The sequence below is a fragment of the Vicia villosa genome, unplaced genomic scaffold, assembly GCF_029867415.1.
Source record: "Vicia villosa cultivar HV-30 ecotype Madison, WI unplaced genomic scaffold, Vvil1.0 ctg.000643F_1_1, whole genome shotgun sequence".
In the NCBI taxonomy this organism is placed as follows: domain Eukaryota; kingdom Viridiplantae; phylum Streptophyta; class Magnoliopsida; order Fabales; family Fabaceae; genus Vicia; species Vicia villosa.
Window position 1 is genome coordinate 381,685 of NW_026705287.1, and position 18,113 is coordinate 399,797.

General features: G+C 36.4%; 1 protein-coding gene and 1 long non-coding RNA gene across 7 annotated transcripts; both read left to right on the forward strand.

The window, feature by feature from the left end:
• Window positions 1-250: 250 nt before the first annotated feature.
• Window positions 251-2,692, forward strand: LOC131630107 (phenolic glucoside malonyltransferase 1-like). The gene has a single exon (XM_058900904.1). It carries the CDS (start codon window positions 372-374, stop codon window positions 1,719-1,721), a length of 1,350 nt encoding a protein of 449 aa, XP_058756887.1. The 5' UTR covers window positions 251-371; the 3' UTR covers window positions 1,722-2,692.
• A 2,270-nt stretch (window positions 2,693-4,962) lies between these two features.
• On the forward strand, window positions 4,963-6,327 carry LOC131630108 (uncharacterized). 6 transcript variants are annotated; one of them, XR_009292237.1, is made up of 4 exons: window positions 4,963-5,007; window positions 5,672-5,735; window positions 5,898-5,994; window positions 6,099-6,327. It is a non-coding gene; the product is annotated as an uncharacterized LOC131630108 (long non-coding RNA). The 6 variants fall into 6 exon arrangements; XR_009292238.1 differs by having other exon boundaries at window positions 4,981-5,007; window positions 5,672-5,730; XR_009292235.1 differs by lacking the exon at window positions 4,963-5,007 and adding an exon at window positions 5,427-5,588.
• Window positions 6,328-18,113: the final 11,786 nt, after the last annotated feature.

An 18,113-nucleotide genomic window follows, 5' to 3' on the forward strand; every position in this document is an offset into this window, starting at 1 on the left:
GAATCAAAAGTATGTGAGTAAGGGTTACATCAGAATATAAATACCAAAAGTAAAGAAAGACCTAACTACCCTTATAAAGATACAATAAAATATAATAATTAATTATAATAACTAACAACCTATATTTTATTTAGTAATGCCATTATGACAGGGGGAGACAAACTGCAATATTTTAACCAAGTAATGCTGGCCAGCTTTTATAAATTGTTAAACATATTTTAACAAATCACATGCATACTTTTTTTTTATAGTCACCCATATGTATGATTACCATTTTTTGCTAGCAATTAAACTCTATATATTAATGTTTTGATTATTGCTATGCCATACACACTTCTTTCTTTATTTCTCTTTGTTGAAATAGTTAGGCCATGGCACAACAACAAGAATCATTCAAAGTTATTGAAGTTTGCAATATTGAACCATTTCACGAACCTTCTCAGTCACCAACCTCGCTTCCTTTAACTTTCTTTGATCTTTTATGGTTAAGATTTCCACCAGTTCAACGTCTCTTCTTCTATGAACTCACCAACTCAACCACTTTTTTCTATGATACTCTTCTTCCAAATCTCAAAAACTCTCTTTCACTCACACTTCAACTTTTTCTCCCTCTTTCTGGCCACATAGTTTGGCCTATTGATTCATCAAAACCAATCATTAACTATGTTCGCGGTGATTCGGTTTCCTTTACAGTTGTCGAGTCCAAAGAAAGTTTCGAAGATCTTTCTTCAAATCATTGTGAAGCTTCAAAGAGATATCACTTGATACCTCTTTTGAACATATCACATGAAAAAGCTTCTTTGATTTCAATTCAAGTCACTTTGTTTCCGAACAAAGGTTTTTGCATTGGAATAACCACACACCATGCTGCTTTTGATGGAAAATCTTCAACCAATTTTATGAAATCATGGTCTTATATTACATGTTCTAACCCTAACCTTGAGAATCTAACACCTTGTTTTGATAGATCAGTGATAGAAGATCATTATAATGGAATCAGTGAAGCATATGCTGATGCTTTGATGAATCATTATGGACCAAATAATAAAAGTCTCAAGGTTTGGGAATTTCCTGGTAGTTTGAAAAATGATGCAGTTAAAAGTTTATTTGAATTGTCACCTTCAAATATTCAAAAGCTTAAGAACCATGCAAAAAGCGAGATGAAAACAAATGTTATAAATCTGTCAACTTTTTCAGTTACATGTGCTTTTGTGATATCAAGTTTAGCAAAAGCAGAAAAACCAAAGGATGAAAAAGTGAATTTCATATTTAGTGTGGATTGTAGAACAAGATTAGAACCTTCAATTTCTTCTATGTATTTTGGAAATTGTATTGCAGGACAAAGGATTGAGTTTGAGACAAAGAAGTTAATTGGAAAAGATGGATTTTTAAGTGCTTTAGAAGGGATTAATGAAGGTTTGAATAAGGTGAAAACTGGAGTAATGGATGGAGCTGAAAATTGGTTGCATGATATGTTAATTCCTAAGGAGAGTTTTAAACTCTATTCTACCGGTGGATCACCAAGGTTTGAAGTTTATGATATTGATTTTGGATTTGGAAAGCCAAAGAAAGTTGACATGGCTTCAACAGATAAAACAGGTGCATTTTCTCTTAGTGAGAGTAAGAATCATAATGGTGGAATTGAGATTGGTTTGGCTTTGAACAAGATTGAGATGGATGCTTTTTCAACCCTTTTTGTTCAAGGTCTTGAATCTATTTAATGATTTAAATGTTAGTACTATTTTCTTGTGTTGTTATGAATAAATGATAACTTGCAAATTATTAGGATATTTTTTATCTTACTAAATTTAAAGATCATAGATATAATTATAATAGTATATGCATCTAGAGAATATGCTAAGCCAAAGAGTACCCTTTGGGATATGCATTGTGTTTGTTGATTCTAATTGGTTAGTGTAGTTTAAGTTTGGCTGTTGGTGATTAATGTTGTAAATGTTAGGATATTAAGTTTGGTCCTTTTATTTAATGTTTTGTTGTCCGTGATTAGTGTTGTTAATTTTTAGAGGGGACAACTTCTCTACCCATTACAAAAAGTTGGGTATTGTACCTTCCACCAATCATATTACATCATTTAGTTTTATCTTATTTCATTAATTATTAAATAGTATATTTTTTTGTTGTTTCCAAGACATTTTACATTGAAGGTAACTTTACCCAACTTTTTAAGTTGGGTAGATAAGAATTCACCATTTTTAGATATTGAGTTTTGGTTAGTGTAGTTTAAATTTTGTTGTTGGTGATTAGTGTTGTAGGCTAAATTTTGTAGTTGGTAATTAGTTATGTAAATTTTGAGATACCAAATTTGATTTTTAACAATTCTAGATATTCATACACTATTTTTGACACCTACACCTTAACATTATATATTATGCATACTAATTTTATTTTTTAATAATTTATTTTACTTTGATTTATGTGCTGTCGCACGCTCGCGAAAATAGACAGAGTCGCCACCAATATATTTATCCCAAAGAGGGAAAGGAATATCAGAAAACCTAGAATAAGAAAAGGATAAGAAAAGGTCTTGCGACCAGAGATCGGGTAAGAAGTCGGTTACGCGAGGGGAAGGTATTAGCACCCCTCACGTCTGTGGTACTCCACAGGATCCACTTATGTTTGTTCTATTCTAAGGGTGTATAAATCTAAAGCTTAATTACTAAGGGAATGCATGCAAATGAAAGAAAGAAACACGGGGAAAATAAGGTTTTTAAATAGTTGTGCTCGCTTAGGCCCCGCGACCTAATGCCTACGTATCCTTTTCAGGAATCAGAGCGCCGTAGTTCGGCTCTTTAGTTTTTGTTTGTTTTTGTGTTTTTTAGTTGAACAGTTACATTCGCACTCCGCTGCTCGACCTCTGGAGTCTTAAGCTGGGAATGGAGCGGAAATAACGTGTCCGATTAGGAGAAAGAATGCCCTGAAGGCAAGAGAAAGAATGCCTCGGAGGCAAGAGAGAGAAGAGATAAAATTGGTTTGTGTCTTTTAGGTGTAATTCCATGATGGACGAAAACCCACTACAAGGCTTCGCATCACTTCCTTACTTTGTTTAGGTCTGAACCTTTATTAGATATTTTGAAGTGTTTTTGGTTGGGTGTCTTTTAAGGAAAATTAATTCGTGACTTGAATCATGCCTTAAAAAGAGTTTTTTGAATATTTAGAGAATGCACATCGAGGCCTACGCCACAATCGTTTCTCTAAATGAAATACAGTTTTTGAATATTTAGAGAATGCACATCGAGGCCTACGCCACAATCGTTTCTCTAAATAACGGTTAAGAAATACACCGAGGCCTAGGCCTCAATCATTTCTCTTCCGCTAAGTGGGAAAGAACATACATCGGGGCCTACGCCCCAATCATTTCTTTCACACTAAAAAAAGGCATTAGCATGATTCGCGTCGTCCTTTATTAATGTTTTAAAGTTGAAAAGAAAAAGGAGAAGAAAACTAGCCTAAAATGAATAACTAGCTTAAGTGTTATGAAGGGAACTTCTAAGTCCTAATGTTGTCATGGTTTCTACCTAAAGTTAGGAATTAAATGAACGAAATTACAAGCACAAGCAAAGATCAAAATTATAAGTAAAAATTACAAGTAAACAATGATACAAAATTAGTGCAAAAATGACTAAAAGAATGACTTGAAATATGGTACAAAACATGGAAGCAAATGATGCAAAATATAGTACCAAAAGTGAATTAAAGGACTATTATTTTTATTGATTTTTATATGACAAAGAACAAGAATTCTAATCAAGCAAAAGAATTAAAATACAAGCCTAAACTAATATTTTTGTGATCATTTTTTATGTTAAAACTTCATGTATTAAAGCCTAAAAGTGATAGTAGACAAATCAGCATTTAATCACTAAAAGAAATAGTAAAAAAAACTAACTAAAATTAAATTGGAAATTAAAATGAACCGGGGTGAAAATATGAAAATAGGGGTGTGATAGCAATGAGCGCAGGCCCAGATTCATTGTCTTGATCCAGTTTAATTATTATTATTATTCAGTTCAAACCTTAGTGATCAAATTAACAATTAACTCAGAATATTCACATTAAATTCACATTAAGCCTAATTAATAATCATTACTCAGACCTTAATACCATTAATCAGATTTATGTCATATACAATCTAAGATTAATTCAATTAATTAAAATTAAAATTAAATAGAAAGAGGATTTAGGGTTAAGCGAAATGTACCGATTGCACTTCTTCTGCTCTCAACTGTGTGCAACGTTCCCAATTCTTCTTCCCTCTCTCTCACGACGAAACGGCGACGCTTGCTTTCTCTCCGGCGAAGCTTCACTCGGCGCTGTAAACCAACGCACGTCGAACCTGGCGCCTTCGTCTCTCCCGCTTTCGCTCTTATCTCTCCTCGCCGGTGAGCGGCTCGACGGAAGATTCCATGGCCTCTGATCGAGGACAACGCCGTCACTGAGCCCTCCCAATCATCACTCTCTGAACTCGTCGCTTCTTGCCTCCGATTCAAACCATCTTAACCCTGAGATGCAAAAGGAATGCAACAATTTGAGAATACCAGCGGTGCGATGGCAGCGAAATGAACGCGAACCCGCGATGAGGGAGTTGACGATTCAGGCAAGCTTTCTTGATAATCTTCCGCTTTCAATTCGTCTTACTTCGTCCTTTTCAGAATTTTTGTTTCCGTGAGCGTCAAATCGATGATGATGATGATGTTGATTGTTGCAGATGATTGAAGGAGGAGTTGAAGATGGTGATGAAGTGGTGGAGGATGATCGATGGTGAAGGTTATGAGTTGTGGAAGAGATGAAGAATCGAAGAAGATGATGAAAATGGAGAGAAGATGAAGATGAGAATCTGGAAAAGATGGAGAATGGTCGAGAATGAAGGGAGAGAATTGAAGATGAAGTTCATTGTGGGGAGAAAATGGTGGAGAGAGTGTGTGAAAGGCTTGCAGGTGGGAGAGGAGCTTGTTATATAGGCCACTGGTTCAGCTTATTCATTCTCAGGTTAGTTACAAATTGGTCCCCATTCTGTTATAAGACAGTTGCAATGGTAGTTATAGGTTAGTTATGATCTGAGAGTTTGTTAGTTTTCTGTTGTAACTGTTAGAAGTGAGTTAACAGTTAGTTATAGGGTTAGTTATGGGACTGTACTAGGTTGTTAGAGTTTGGAAATTCTGTTATGGGTTAGTTTAAGTTGGTTACGGATTGGTTATTTGGCAGTTGGGAAAGGTAAAAGTTATAGATGGAAGCTGAGAAATGTTAAGTTAGCAAGTTTGAAAATTTTGTTAGCAACAAGATATGAGTTTATGAATAGGAGTTGAGTTTGAGGCAAACTGAATCCGAATTAATTTCTTGTTATGCAGGGCTGCTATCTCTGTGTTAAATGGTGGACTGGTTTTGATATTTGCAGGGGCTGACTTCAATTATGGACACGGTAGTTTGTTATGTGATGTGTTGCAAGGAAATAATTCAGAAAAACCAATTAGTATGCAAGTATTTGTTGATATGTGTTTGTAATTTTGTGTTGAATAGACTAGATGAGTCTGCCCTTCTTCTTTGTTGCATGAAATTGGAAGCTGAATGTGGTTGGTATGGCAGTGGTTTGAATTGTATGGAAAATTGCGGATTATAGAGAATGACTGTTAATGCTGATTTATTGTGATTGCAGGTTACTTGGCTTGTTAGGAGTATGAAGTTTGAATGTAACAGGCTCTGGTATTGTGAATGGTATGGTAGGTTTTGATCAGTACTTTAATTAACTTCAAAATTGAGTTGTAACCTGTTATGCATTTGATTTGGATGTATGATGCTTTTAAGCTTAAATGCTGAACTGGTGAGAAACTGAATGTACTTGCAGCATGATATAAATTCATTTTGTTTTCTTTTGTATGGAGTTCTGAATGACTTGTAAGCTGCCTGAATTGCTGAAATAGAGTGTATGCAGGGCTGTCTTGATGCTATTGGATGGCTGCTGTAAATATATGTTGCAGGGTATAACTTTTGCTTGAGCCACTTCTGAATTTTGAATTTACCCTTGTGTGAACTTTGGTTTTATGGCATTGTTTTGACGTTCTTTCGAATGGCTTTCGGTTCAGGTACTGCAGTTGAGGATTTTTCTGAGACATTTGACTACTGAAGTATGCAAGGGTGCAGCTCTGTTGTTGGGAGTGAGTTGGAGATTTACATGGAGGCATGAAGATTTAGGGACAGAATTAGGATGAGTTTATGATGATGATTCTTTCTTTGGTTGTAATCTTTCCTTTGCGATTTGTAGCGCCTTTGTAATAAGTTAGGATTGTTGTAATAAAATTTGGACCTTATTAGCTCCATGATCCTTGATCCCATGCCTCAATGTTATTTCATCATGAATGAATGTTATGCTATGTACATGACCTACTGAAATATATACAAATGAATGAGAATTATAAGCCAGTTAGAAATAAATTAGATGGGCAAATTTTGGGGTGCAACAGCTGCCCCTATTTAATCGTCTTAAACCTGAATGTAAGATTGGCGCTAGCCTTTCGATCATTCGAGGTAGAAGAAGATTAAATACCAAGTGAACCTGAAAATTTGCCTGATGAGAGACAGGATCCACTGGGGAAAAGACGGTGTCAATTCTACTGAGGAAAAGTATATCAATTCTGGATTGAACAAAGTAACTCTGGGTTAGAAATGAAATAGAACTCAACTCTGGGTTGAAGAAGGATAGTGGGTCGACTCTGGGTTGAAGAATAGAAGGAAGTCAACTCTGGATTGGATATGAGGTAAATGTCAACTCTGGATTGAGAACGGAAAGAGAAATCAGTATTAATGGGACAAGATATAGGCATCAACTCTGGGTTGAGGAAAAACGTAAGAATATCAACTCTGGGTTGAAAACAAGAGATAGACATCAACTCTGGGTTGAAAGAAGGAAGGATGAACAATTAGAAGTAACTGTCAACTCTGGGTTGAGTGGGAAAGAGAAATCAATTCTGGATTGAACTAGGGATAACCATCGACTCTGGGTTGAGAGGGAAAGAAATCAATTCTGGGTTGAATAAAGGGTAACCGTCAACTCTGGGTTGAGTGGGAAATAAGAAAAGATAACCGTCAACTCTGGGTTGAATAAAGGATAACCGTCAACTCTGGGTTGAGAGGGAAAGGAGGAAAGATAACCGTCAACTTTGGGTTGAGTGCGAAAGAAAGACAAGGATCAACTCTGGGTTGAATAAAAGATAACCGTCAACTCTGGGTTGAGAGGGGAAAGATAATTAACTCGGGGTTAAAAGATGAAAGGAAAATCAACTCTGGGTTGAACACAAAAACATCAACTCTGGGTTGAAGAAAGATGAACATGATTGACTTTGGAAGATGACACCACAATGGTAACTCTGAGTGATCCAGTGGAATATCAATTGATTGCTTGTAGGGACCTCATCTGATGAGTAACTTGGCTTATGTTTCATATGCAATGTTTGATTTTTTTTTTGATGCACTTTTGGAGATGCAATGCAATGAGTTCTATATGCAGTGTACCGATTGATTGTTCAGGGTGTGAAGGCAAGCTTCTACAACACTATGTTTTGATGAAGACAACTATCATAAGTATGCATCAATAAAGGATGAGCAAAAAGATCAAATAAGCAATGGATCAAGTATTTTTTAAAAGAAACAAGATTCAAGATTTCCTCAATGGTTTCAAGCTTGGTTGATCTAAGGTATTAAGGTTTATGGCAAAGCAAGTCTATTAATGCATAACAAGTGTTCTCAAACATTCATACATGTTCCATAATATTTGCAAATCATTAGAAAATCATTCAAGCCATTAAAAATGAGTCTTTGGCATTTTTTTTGCATGTGGGAACCGAGTTCCAGTTTGGAGGAACCGGTTCCCAGATCCCACTGCCCAGCATATTTGCGTTTCATCATGTCCAGGAACCGAGTTCCATATTCTGGGAACCGGTTCCCCAGTTCAAAATTTGAATTTCTTTTTAACGTTGGGTTAGGGAACCCGGGTTCCATATTTTGGGAACCGGTTCCTCTGTGCGCAGTTTGAAAAATTATATTTTTCCCAACAGCTTTTATGTCATACCTCTTCACCCTTTGTATTGGCAACCTTCCATGGATTATGATCTTTTGTAGGGGTGTTTTAGAGGTTATAAAACACAGAATTTCAGATTTATCAAATCACCTCTTTCATTCAAAAATTCATACAAATCTTATACATCAAGAAATCTTCATATAAACACCAAGTGTCATATACTTCAAATTTCATTGAAACCTCTTGCATATATTTTCTTTTAATATTGCAAAGAAACATTTCATACCATTCATAAACACTTGTGTTACATTAAAAGATTTGTTTACTTGAAAGGGAAGATCAATCAAGTGATTGATTCATTGTATCAAAACTTCTACTCAAAATATATTTTGTTATTATTGATTTGCTATCCAGGATTGTTGGAAGCAAGAGTCTTTGATTAGTGAGAGGATTGTTCTCATAATCAAGTTGGTAAATCCAAGAGGATTGTTCTTGGTAGTTGTAACCTTGTTGTCCATAGTTTTGGAAACAAGAGGTATCCTTAGGGAGGGTGTTCTCTTAAGGACTTATTGAAATCCAAGAGGATTGTTCTTGGTGGTTTTGTTAGAAGATTGTAGGAGGAGTCTTAGTATAGGCTTGTACAAAGATCTAACAATAGTAAAATCTCTTTCGTGTTTGAAAGGGGACTGGAGTACTCTCGGATTGTGAGGGGAACCAGTATATATCGTTGTGTTCTTTACTTTTCCGCATTTTACCGCTTTATCACCATTATCAAGAAAATAAAAGAACTATTCAAGAACCTTCAAACACTTAACCAGAAAAATAAGTACAAGCATTCTCATAAAACCGGATAAATTTTCAAAGTCCTAATTCACCCCCCCTCTTAGGCGCACTCTTAAACTTACAATTGGCATCAGAGCAAGTTATAGGTAACTTGTTCCTAAAGATCCAGAATGGCTTCCGCAAATCAAAGACCGGTTTTCAAAGATGGTGGTTCTAACAACAAGCCTCCATTGTTTTGTGGTGAATATTTTGACTTTTGGAAAATCCAAATGAAGGCTCATCTAGAAGCACAAGGAGAAGAAGTTTGGGAGGCTGTCCTACAAGGTCCTCATGTTCCTACAACGGTCGTTAATGGTGTTGGATCGGAGAAACCTAAAGCGTCATGGGATAATAATGATAGAAAAAGGGTTCTTGCTGACAAAAAGGCAATCAGTCTTCTTCATGGTGCTCTTAGTATGGATGAATTTTTCCGAGTATCAGCATGTACAACATCAAAGGAAATTTGGGATACTCTTGTAGAAACTCATGAAGGTACCGCTGAAGTTAAAAGATCAAGATTGAATACCTTAAGTCAAGAATACGAATTGTTTAGAATGAAGCCCAGAGAAACTATTCTCGAATTGCAAAAACGATTCGTTCATTTGACAAATCACTTGAAGGCACTTGGTAAGACTCTCACTACCGAAGAACTAAATCTAAAGGTGCTTAGATCTTTAACAAGAGAATGGCAACCAAAAGTAACGGCGATATCCGAGAAAAAGAATCTATCAAAGATGACTTCCGCAACCTTGTTCGGTAAACTTCAAGAATATGAAACAGAACTCGGAAGACTTGAAACGCATGAAATTCAAATGAAAGATTCAAAAGATATTGCCTTGAAGACAAGATTCAAGCATCATGATAGCAATAAAGAGGAAGCACCAACAAGGAAGATTAAATGCTTCGAATGTGGAGAAAGAGGACATGTCAAAAGTGAATGCCCTAAACTTGTAAAGAAGGACAAATACTTCAAGAAAAATAAAGATAAAAAATCAAAGAAAGCATATGTAGCATGGGATGACAATGAAATAAGTTCATCTTCAGATGAAGAACATGTGAATCTTGCATTGGTAGCAACACACCATTCCGATGATGAAGACAATGAGGTTAGTAATGAATTTTCTCTTTTTGATAATGATGTTCAAGATGCAATAAATGAATTGTTAAATGAGTGCAAAATTCTCTATAAAACTATCTCATCTCAAAAGAAAATAATATCATCTTTAGAAGAGAAGGTTAAGATAATAGAAGAAAAAGATGACAAAGAAAAAATGATTAGTGTTCAAGAAGATAGTGTTGCATGCAAGAATTGTGAATCACTTTCTTTTCAAATTGTTCAAATAAAGAGACTCCTTGAAAGGTATGAAAAAGGACAAATTGGGTTGGAAGGTGTCCTTAGGCAACAAAGATTCCTTAATGATAAAAGTGGTCTTGGATATGCAAAGTCTAAACCAAGTACTAGTTAAACTATCTTTGTGAAGGCAAGTGAACAAATCAACAAATTGGATAAAGCACAAAAGGTTCATCATCATCCTAAAAGGTTTCCTAAAAAGAAACCATATGTTCCTAGATATAGAAGTAACTTTGAACCTACTTGTTTTTATTGTGGTATTATTGGTCACACACCCAATGCTTGTTATGTAAGGAACTTTAGTGTTCCTAGTGGACATTATGTATGGGTGAAGAAAGGAACTAACTATGATGGACCCAAAGCCACTTGGGTACCAAATAAAACTTAATTTGTTTTGTAGGTTTGCTTGAGGACCACTTAAAATCTATGGTGTTTTTATCAAGTGGTGGTTCTAAGCATTTGATGGGAGACATAAACTAACTTTCAAATCTAGTTATAAAGTCCAAGGGTGATTTCACATATGGAGAATAACTTAAAGGAAGAATTCTTGGCATTGTCAAAGTTGAAGTACTAAATTTCACATCAATTGAAGACTTACTTTATGTTGAAAGACTAAAGCAAAATCTTCTAAGAAAAAGCCAACTTTGTGACAAAGGCTTCAAAATAATATTCATCAAAGATGAATGTTTGATGAAGTCATTCATGAGGTAAAACTCATAGGTAAAGAATTAATTGTGTTCATATTTTATAATAATTTATCTTTTTCCCATCCTTTTTGATAATGACAAAGGGGGAGAAGATATTTGTGTATATGTGTATGCTTGCTTGTCTCTAACATTTGCAGCCACAAAGAAATAATATTCTCTATAAATCAAGGGAGAGCTTTGATCAAGGGGGAGTTATCAAATTTAGGGGGAGCATTCACATAAGAGCATTACACTTCATATTTCAAATGTTGTCATCATCAAAAAGGGGGAGAATGTGAAGGCATGCTTCTACAACACTATATTTTGATGAAGACAACTATCATAAGTATGCATCAATAAAGGATGAGCAAAAAGATCAAATAAGCAATGGATCAAGTATTTTTTAAAAGAAACAAGATTCAAGATTTCCTCAATGGTTTCAAGCTTGGTTGATCTAAGGTATTAAGGTTTATGGCAAAGCAAGTCTATTAATGCATAACAAGTGTTCTCAAACATTCATACATGTTCCATAATATTTGCAAATCATTAGAAAATCATTCAAGCCATTAAAAATGAGTCTTTGGCATTTTTTTTGCATGTGGGAACCGAGTTCCAGTTTGGAGGAACCGGTTCCCAGATCCCACTACCCAGCATATTTGCGTTTCATCATGTCCAGGAACCGAGTTCCATATTCTGGGAACCGGTTCCCCAGTTCAAAATTTGAATTTCTTTTTAACGTTGGGTTAGGGAACCCGGGTTCCATATTTTGGGAACCGGTTCCTCTGTGCGCAGTTTGAAAAATTATATTTTTCCCAACAGCTTTTATGTCATACCTCTTCACCCTTTGTATTGGCAACCTTCCATGGATTATGATCTTTTGTAGGGGTGTTTTAGAGGTTATAAAACACAGAATTTCAGATTTATCAAATCACCTCTTTCATTCAAAAATTCATACAAATCTTATACATCAAGAAATCTTCATATAAACACCAAGTGTCATATACTTCAAATTTCATTGAAACCTCTTGCATATATTTTCTTTTAATATTGCAAAGAAACATTTCATACCATTCATAAACACTTGTGTTACATTAAAAGATTTGTTTACTTGAAAGGGAAGATCAATCAAGTGATTGATTCATTGTATCAAAACTTCTACTCAAAATATATTTTGTTATTATTGATTTGCTATCCAGGATTGTTGGAAGCAAGAGTCTTTGATTAGTGAGAGGATTGTTCTCATAATCAAGTTGGTAAATCCAAGAGGATTGTTCTTGGTAGTTGTAACCTTGTTGTCCATAGTTTTGGAAACAAGAGGTATCCTTAGGGAGGGTGTTCTCTTAAGGACTTATTGAAATCCAAGAGGATTGTTCTTGGTGGTTTTGTTAGAAGATTGTAGGAGGAGTCTTAGTATAGGCTTGTACAAAGATCTAACAATAGTAAAATCTCTTTCGTGTTTGAAAGGGGACTGGAGTACTCTCGGATTGTGAGGGGAACCAGTATATATCGTTGTGTTCTTTACTTTTCCGCATTTTACCGCTTTATCACCATTATCAAGAAAATAAAAGAACTATTCAAGAACCTTCAAACACTTAACCAGAAAAATAAGTACAAGCATTCTCATAAAACCGGATAAATTTTCAAAGTCCTAATTCACCCCCCCCCTCTTAGGCGCACTCTTAAACTTACACAGGGTTTATGCTTTGTGTGGGAATAGATTAGGTGGAGCTCTGAAACTCTGCTTGATTCAGGATAGGGTGGATGCCCCTGCTTTATTGATGATTGGATTATTGAGGGAGATATGCTAATGAGAATGCAATGATATGTATGATGTATGTATGATTATGAATGGAATGATTGCTTCCATGATACAGGGGATGGAAGGGGAATGCCTTTGTGGAAAGGTCATTGCCTGAAGGACAGAACTTATGAAGGTATTTGGCTTGACTCCTCGCCACTTGTCTCGATATCTGACTCTTGATTGAAGATGAAGAAATGAATTGCCACTAGCTTGCCCCAGCTTGTATAGTCTCTTGAGAAAGAACTTTGATAATGTTTGAATCATGGAGATTTGAAATGGTCTGCCCCAGTGTTGATCATGGAATGAATGCCCCAGATTGAAAGGAACTCTTCCACCCAATGGATTCTTCAGATATTTTCTAGTTGGTGACCAACCTTTGCCTTTGTAAGATTACTCGATGGAATTTCAATGTTGAACTTTCCTTGGTATCAAGTACTTACTTTCAAGTTTAGAGACATTTCTGTTTTGGAAAGATAATGAGAATGCAATGCACATGTTAATCCCAAAGTAAAAGTTTTTATTTGTCAAAATGTTGTACTGATACTAACACAAATGACACAGCAACATTAGGAGTCAGTTTTGACATGATTTCACAGTTTGTATGCTTTCAGAACGAACCCTGCTTCAATTAGGACTTTTGAGGGTTGTAACGTGGCCGGGTTCACGGTTTAAGAAACAAAGGATAAAGGCTCAAGTTCTACTTAACCCACCCCTTCTTCGTGATGTCCTCCAGTCCTACGTTCAGCTAGTTTGACACGAGTGTTCACCTTTCAGGAAGAATTGTGATGGATGAGGATCCTTTATGGCTTTGACGGAGGTGGCAGTCACCCTTTGGTGTTTTTGTTGATGGTCACAACAACTTGTCCCTTGGAGGTTTTTTTTTTGCTTTGTCTTTTGCTTTCCCTAATTTTTGCCTGGACAAAAAGTTTCTCTTGATTTTGGTTTCCGTTGTCCAGCGGGATATGCCCTAATTTTTGCCTAAGTCATTTGCTTAAAAGCTTTTCTTTTTTTCTTTTGACTTAGCGGGCTATTGTTTTTTTTTTATCATGATTCATAACTTTCTTTTCATTCTTTTTGTCTCGTTTCGGGAATAAGTTGTATGGCTTTTGTGATTGATTTGAAGAAAAGGTTGTGACTGCCTTCTTCTTAGTGAATGAGAGACATCCATTGTGGATTGTGCTCTTCTTCTTTTGTTGTGAGAGACGGAATATGATTGATCCTCTGATGGAATACCTGAAAGTTGAGAGCTCGGTCGCACTAACTGAAGACTACCCTGCCCCTGGTTAATATTGAGGGTTTTGTATTTTTGAAAAGAAACTACTACTCCTTAGGCTCAAAGGGGTTGACGAAGGTTTCACTCCCTTATAACTCCGGTGTTTAGGAATCGAAACAATGCCTGTACATCGTCAGCAGGATCTTTGTTCCAAAAGCATACAGTTAGTAGTTCATGTGTTTTTGATTTTCATCATTCTCCTTTTTTAGTTGCTTAAGACAAATGAGTTTAATATGAACAAACATAATGACAAAGATGAAATGATTTGAGAAAAACATGTATATTGCATTATTTTTATTTATTCAAACAGAATGAGTTTCTTACAATGAGAAGTACTTGATAACAACAAAAGTAATATAGTTGAAAATGCTTGAGAAGTCTAAACAATGGCAAGATTGGCCTTATTCTGATGCAACTGAAATGTTCTCTGACAAACACAAAGTCTTCAGGGTTCTTTGGTGGAAGGTACCCTCATGAGGAGGCATGGGGTCCTTAGATAGTAGCTTGATTTTGTTTGTAATTCCCCATGATTCTTCTTCTGTGAGCTTTTATCAGATATCGGTGTGGAGGAATCGTCTTGACTAATCTGATGGAAAGGAGAAAGGTAAGAGTCTTGGTAACCATGGATGCACATGCATGAATGCAAAATGTTAATGAAGATGCAAATGTATCATAAATCAGGATCAAGGATCAAGGCCTCTTGGACAATAGCTTCTTGTGGTCAATAAGATATGGTCGAACCCTCTAGATTCAGAGGTTCGACGTTGCTTTCTGGATAAATAGCTCGTGCATGAGTCAAAGATGGTCGAACCCTCCAGATTCAGAGGTTCGACGTTGATTCTGATAGATAACCTTTGCATAAGTCAAATAAGGTCGAATCCTCCAGATTCAGAGGTTCGACGTTGATTCTGATAGATAACTGATGTATAGCTTCTGTATAAGTCAAATGTTCCAAGATCAAAGGTTCAACGTTCTTTTGAGTACCAGGAGGACCAATAGTCACCAACAGAACATGTACCTGTACATGATAAGAATATGATTCCCTCCCCACTCACGGGTGTAGTCTAGGTCAGGGTAGGTCAATATGGCAACCAGCGTTATCAGTTCTCCTGAGATACCACCATTGTTGCATCTACATGCCAACGATGATACCCCATTTGAACCTCGACTGGGCGTGAGTCTCATGATCGCACTAGACAAGACCTGACATCTCATCGGCGTCATGACTATCCACTCTATCCTAGGTATCCTATGTGTCACTCTGGCCTGGGTATTGGGCCTTTTACCTCAAATCAGTAACATCCCGTCCCAACAGAACAGCATAATAATAATCATAGTACATGAAAATAAAATGCGATGCATAAAGAAATAAAGCAATAAAGCAATAAAGTAATAAAGCAATAAAGCAATAAATAAACACCCAAAGAAAAGAAAACAAACGCAAGCTAGGATCGACTTGCTAAGAATGGACCAGCACAGGTCTATCACATCCCCAGCAGAGTCGCCAGCTGTCGCACGCTCGCGAAAATAGACAGATTCGCCACCAATATATTTATCCCAAAGAGGGAAAGGAATATCAGAAAACCTAGAATAAGAAAAGGATAAGAAAAGGTCTTGCGACCAGAGATCGGGTAAGAAGTCGGTTACGCGAGGGGAAGGTATTAGCACCCCTCACGTCTGTGGTACTCCACAGGATCCACTTATGTTTGTTCTATTCTAAGGGTGTATAAATCTAAAGCTTAATTACTAAGGGAATGCATGCAAATGAAAGAAAGAAACACGGGGAAAATAAGGTTTTTAAATAGTTGTGCTCGCTTAGGCCCCGCGACCTAATGCCTACGTATCCTTTTCAGGAATCAGAGCGCCGTAGTTCGGCTCTTTAGTTTTTGTTTGTTTTTGTGTTTTTTAGTTGAACATTTACATTCGCACTCCGCTGCTCGACCTCTGGAGTCTTAAGCTGGGAATGGAGCGGAAATAACGTGTCCGATTAGGAGAAAGAATGCCCTGAAGGCAAGAGAAAGAATGCCTCGGAGGCAAGAGAGAGAAGAGATAAAATTGGTTTGTGTCTTTTAGGTGTAATTCCATGATGGACGAAAACCCACTACAAGGCTTCGCATCACTTCCTTACTTTGTTTAGGTCTGAACCTTTATTAGATATTTTGAAGTGTTTTTGGTTGGGTGTCTTTTAAGGAAAATTAATTCGTGACTTGAATCATGCCTTAAAAAGAGTTTTTTGAATATTTAGAGAATGCACATCGAGGCCTACGCCACAATCGTTTCTCTAAATGAAATACAGTTTTTGAGTATTTAGAGAATGCACATCGAGGCCTACGCCACAATCGTTTCTCTAAATAACGGTTAAGAAATAAACCGAGGCCTAGGCCTCAATCATTTCTCTTCCGCTAAGTGGGAAAGAACATACATCGGGGCCTACGCCCCAATCATTTCTTTCACACTAAAAAAAGGCATTAGCATGATTCGCGTCGTCCTTTATTAATGTTTTAAAGTTGAAAAGAAAAAGGAGAAAAAAACTAGCCTAAAATGAATAACTAGCTTAAGTGTTATGAAGGGAACTTCTAAGTCCTAATGTTGTCATGGTTTCTACCTAAAGTTAGGAATTAAATGAACGAAATTACAAGCACAAGCAAAGATCAAAATTATAAGTAAAAATTACAAGTAAACAATGATACAAAATTAGTGCAAAAATGACTAAAAGAATGACTTGAAATATGGTACAAAACATGGAAGCAAATGATGCAAAATATAGTACCAAAAGTGAATTAAAGGACTATTATTTTTATTGATTTTTATATGACAAAGAACAAGAATTCTAATCAAGCAAAAGAATTAAAATACAAGCCTAAACTAATATTTTTGTGATCATTTTTTATGTTAAAACTTCATGTATTAAAGCCTAAAAGTGATAGTAGACAAATCAGCATTTAATCACTAAAAGAAATAGTAAAAAAAACTAACTAAAATTAAATTGGAAATTAAAATGAACCGGGGTGAAAATATGAAAATAGGGGTGTGATAGCAATGAGCGCAGGCCCAGATTCATTGTCTTGATCCAGTTTAATTATTATTATTATTCAGTTCAAACCTTAGTGATCAAATTAACAATTAACTCAGAATATTCACATTAAATTCACATTAAGCCTAATTAATAATCATTACTCAGACCTTAATACCATTAATCAGATTTATGTCATATACAATCTAAGATTAATTCAATTAATTAAAATTAAAATTAAATAGAAAGAGGATTTAGGGTTAAGCGAAATGTACCGATTGCACTTCTTCTGCTCTCAACTGTGTGCAACGTTCCCAATTCTTCTTCCCTCTCTCTCACGACGAAACGGCGACGCTTGCTTTCTCTCCGGCGAAGCTTCACTCGGCGCTGTAAACCAACGCACGTCGAACCTGGCGCCTTCGTCTCTCCCGCTTTCGCTCTTATCTCTCCTCGCCGGTGAGCGGCTCGACGGAAGATTCCATGGCCTCTGATCGAGGACAACGCCGTCACTGAGCCCTCCCAATCATCACTCTCTGAACTCGTCGCTTCTTGCCTCCGATTCAAACCATCTTAACCCTGAGATGCAAAAGGAATGCAACAATTTGAGAATACCAGCGGTGCGATGGCAGCGAAATGAACGCGAACCCGCGATGAGGGAGTTGACGATTCAGGAAAGCTTTCTTGATAATCTTCCGCTTTCAATTCGTCTTACTTCGTCCTTTTCAGAATTTTTGTTTCCGTGGGCGTCAAATCGATGATGATGATGATGTTGATTGTTGCAGATGATTGAAGGAGGAGTTGAAGATGGTGATGAAGTGGTGGAGGATGATCGATGGTGAAGGTTATGAGTTGTGGAAGAGATGAAGAATCGAAGAAGATGATGAAAATGGAGAGAAGATGAAGATGAGAATCTGGAAAAGATGGAGAATGGTCGAGAAGGAAGGGAGAGAATTGAAGATGAAGTTCATTGTGGGGAGAAAATGGTGGAGAGAGTGTGTGAAAGGCTTGCAGGTGGGAGAGGAGCTTGTTATATAGGCCACTGGTTCAGCTTATTCATTCTCAGGTTAGTTACAAATTGGTCCCCATTCTGTTATAAGACAGTTGCAATGGTAGTTATAGGTTAGTTATGATCTGAGAG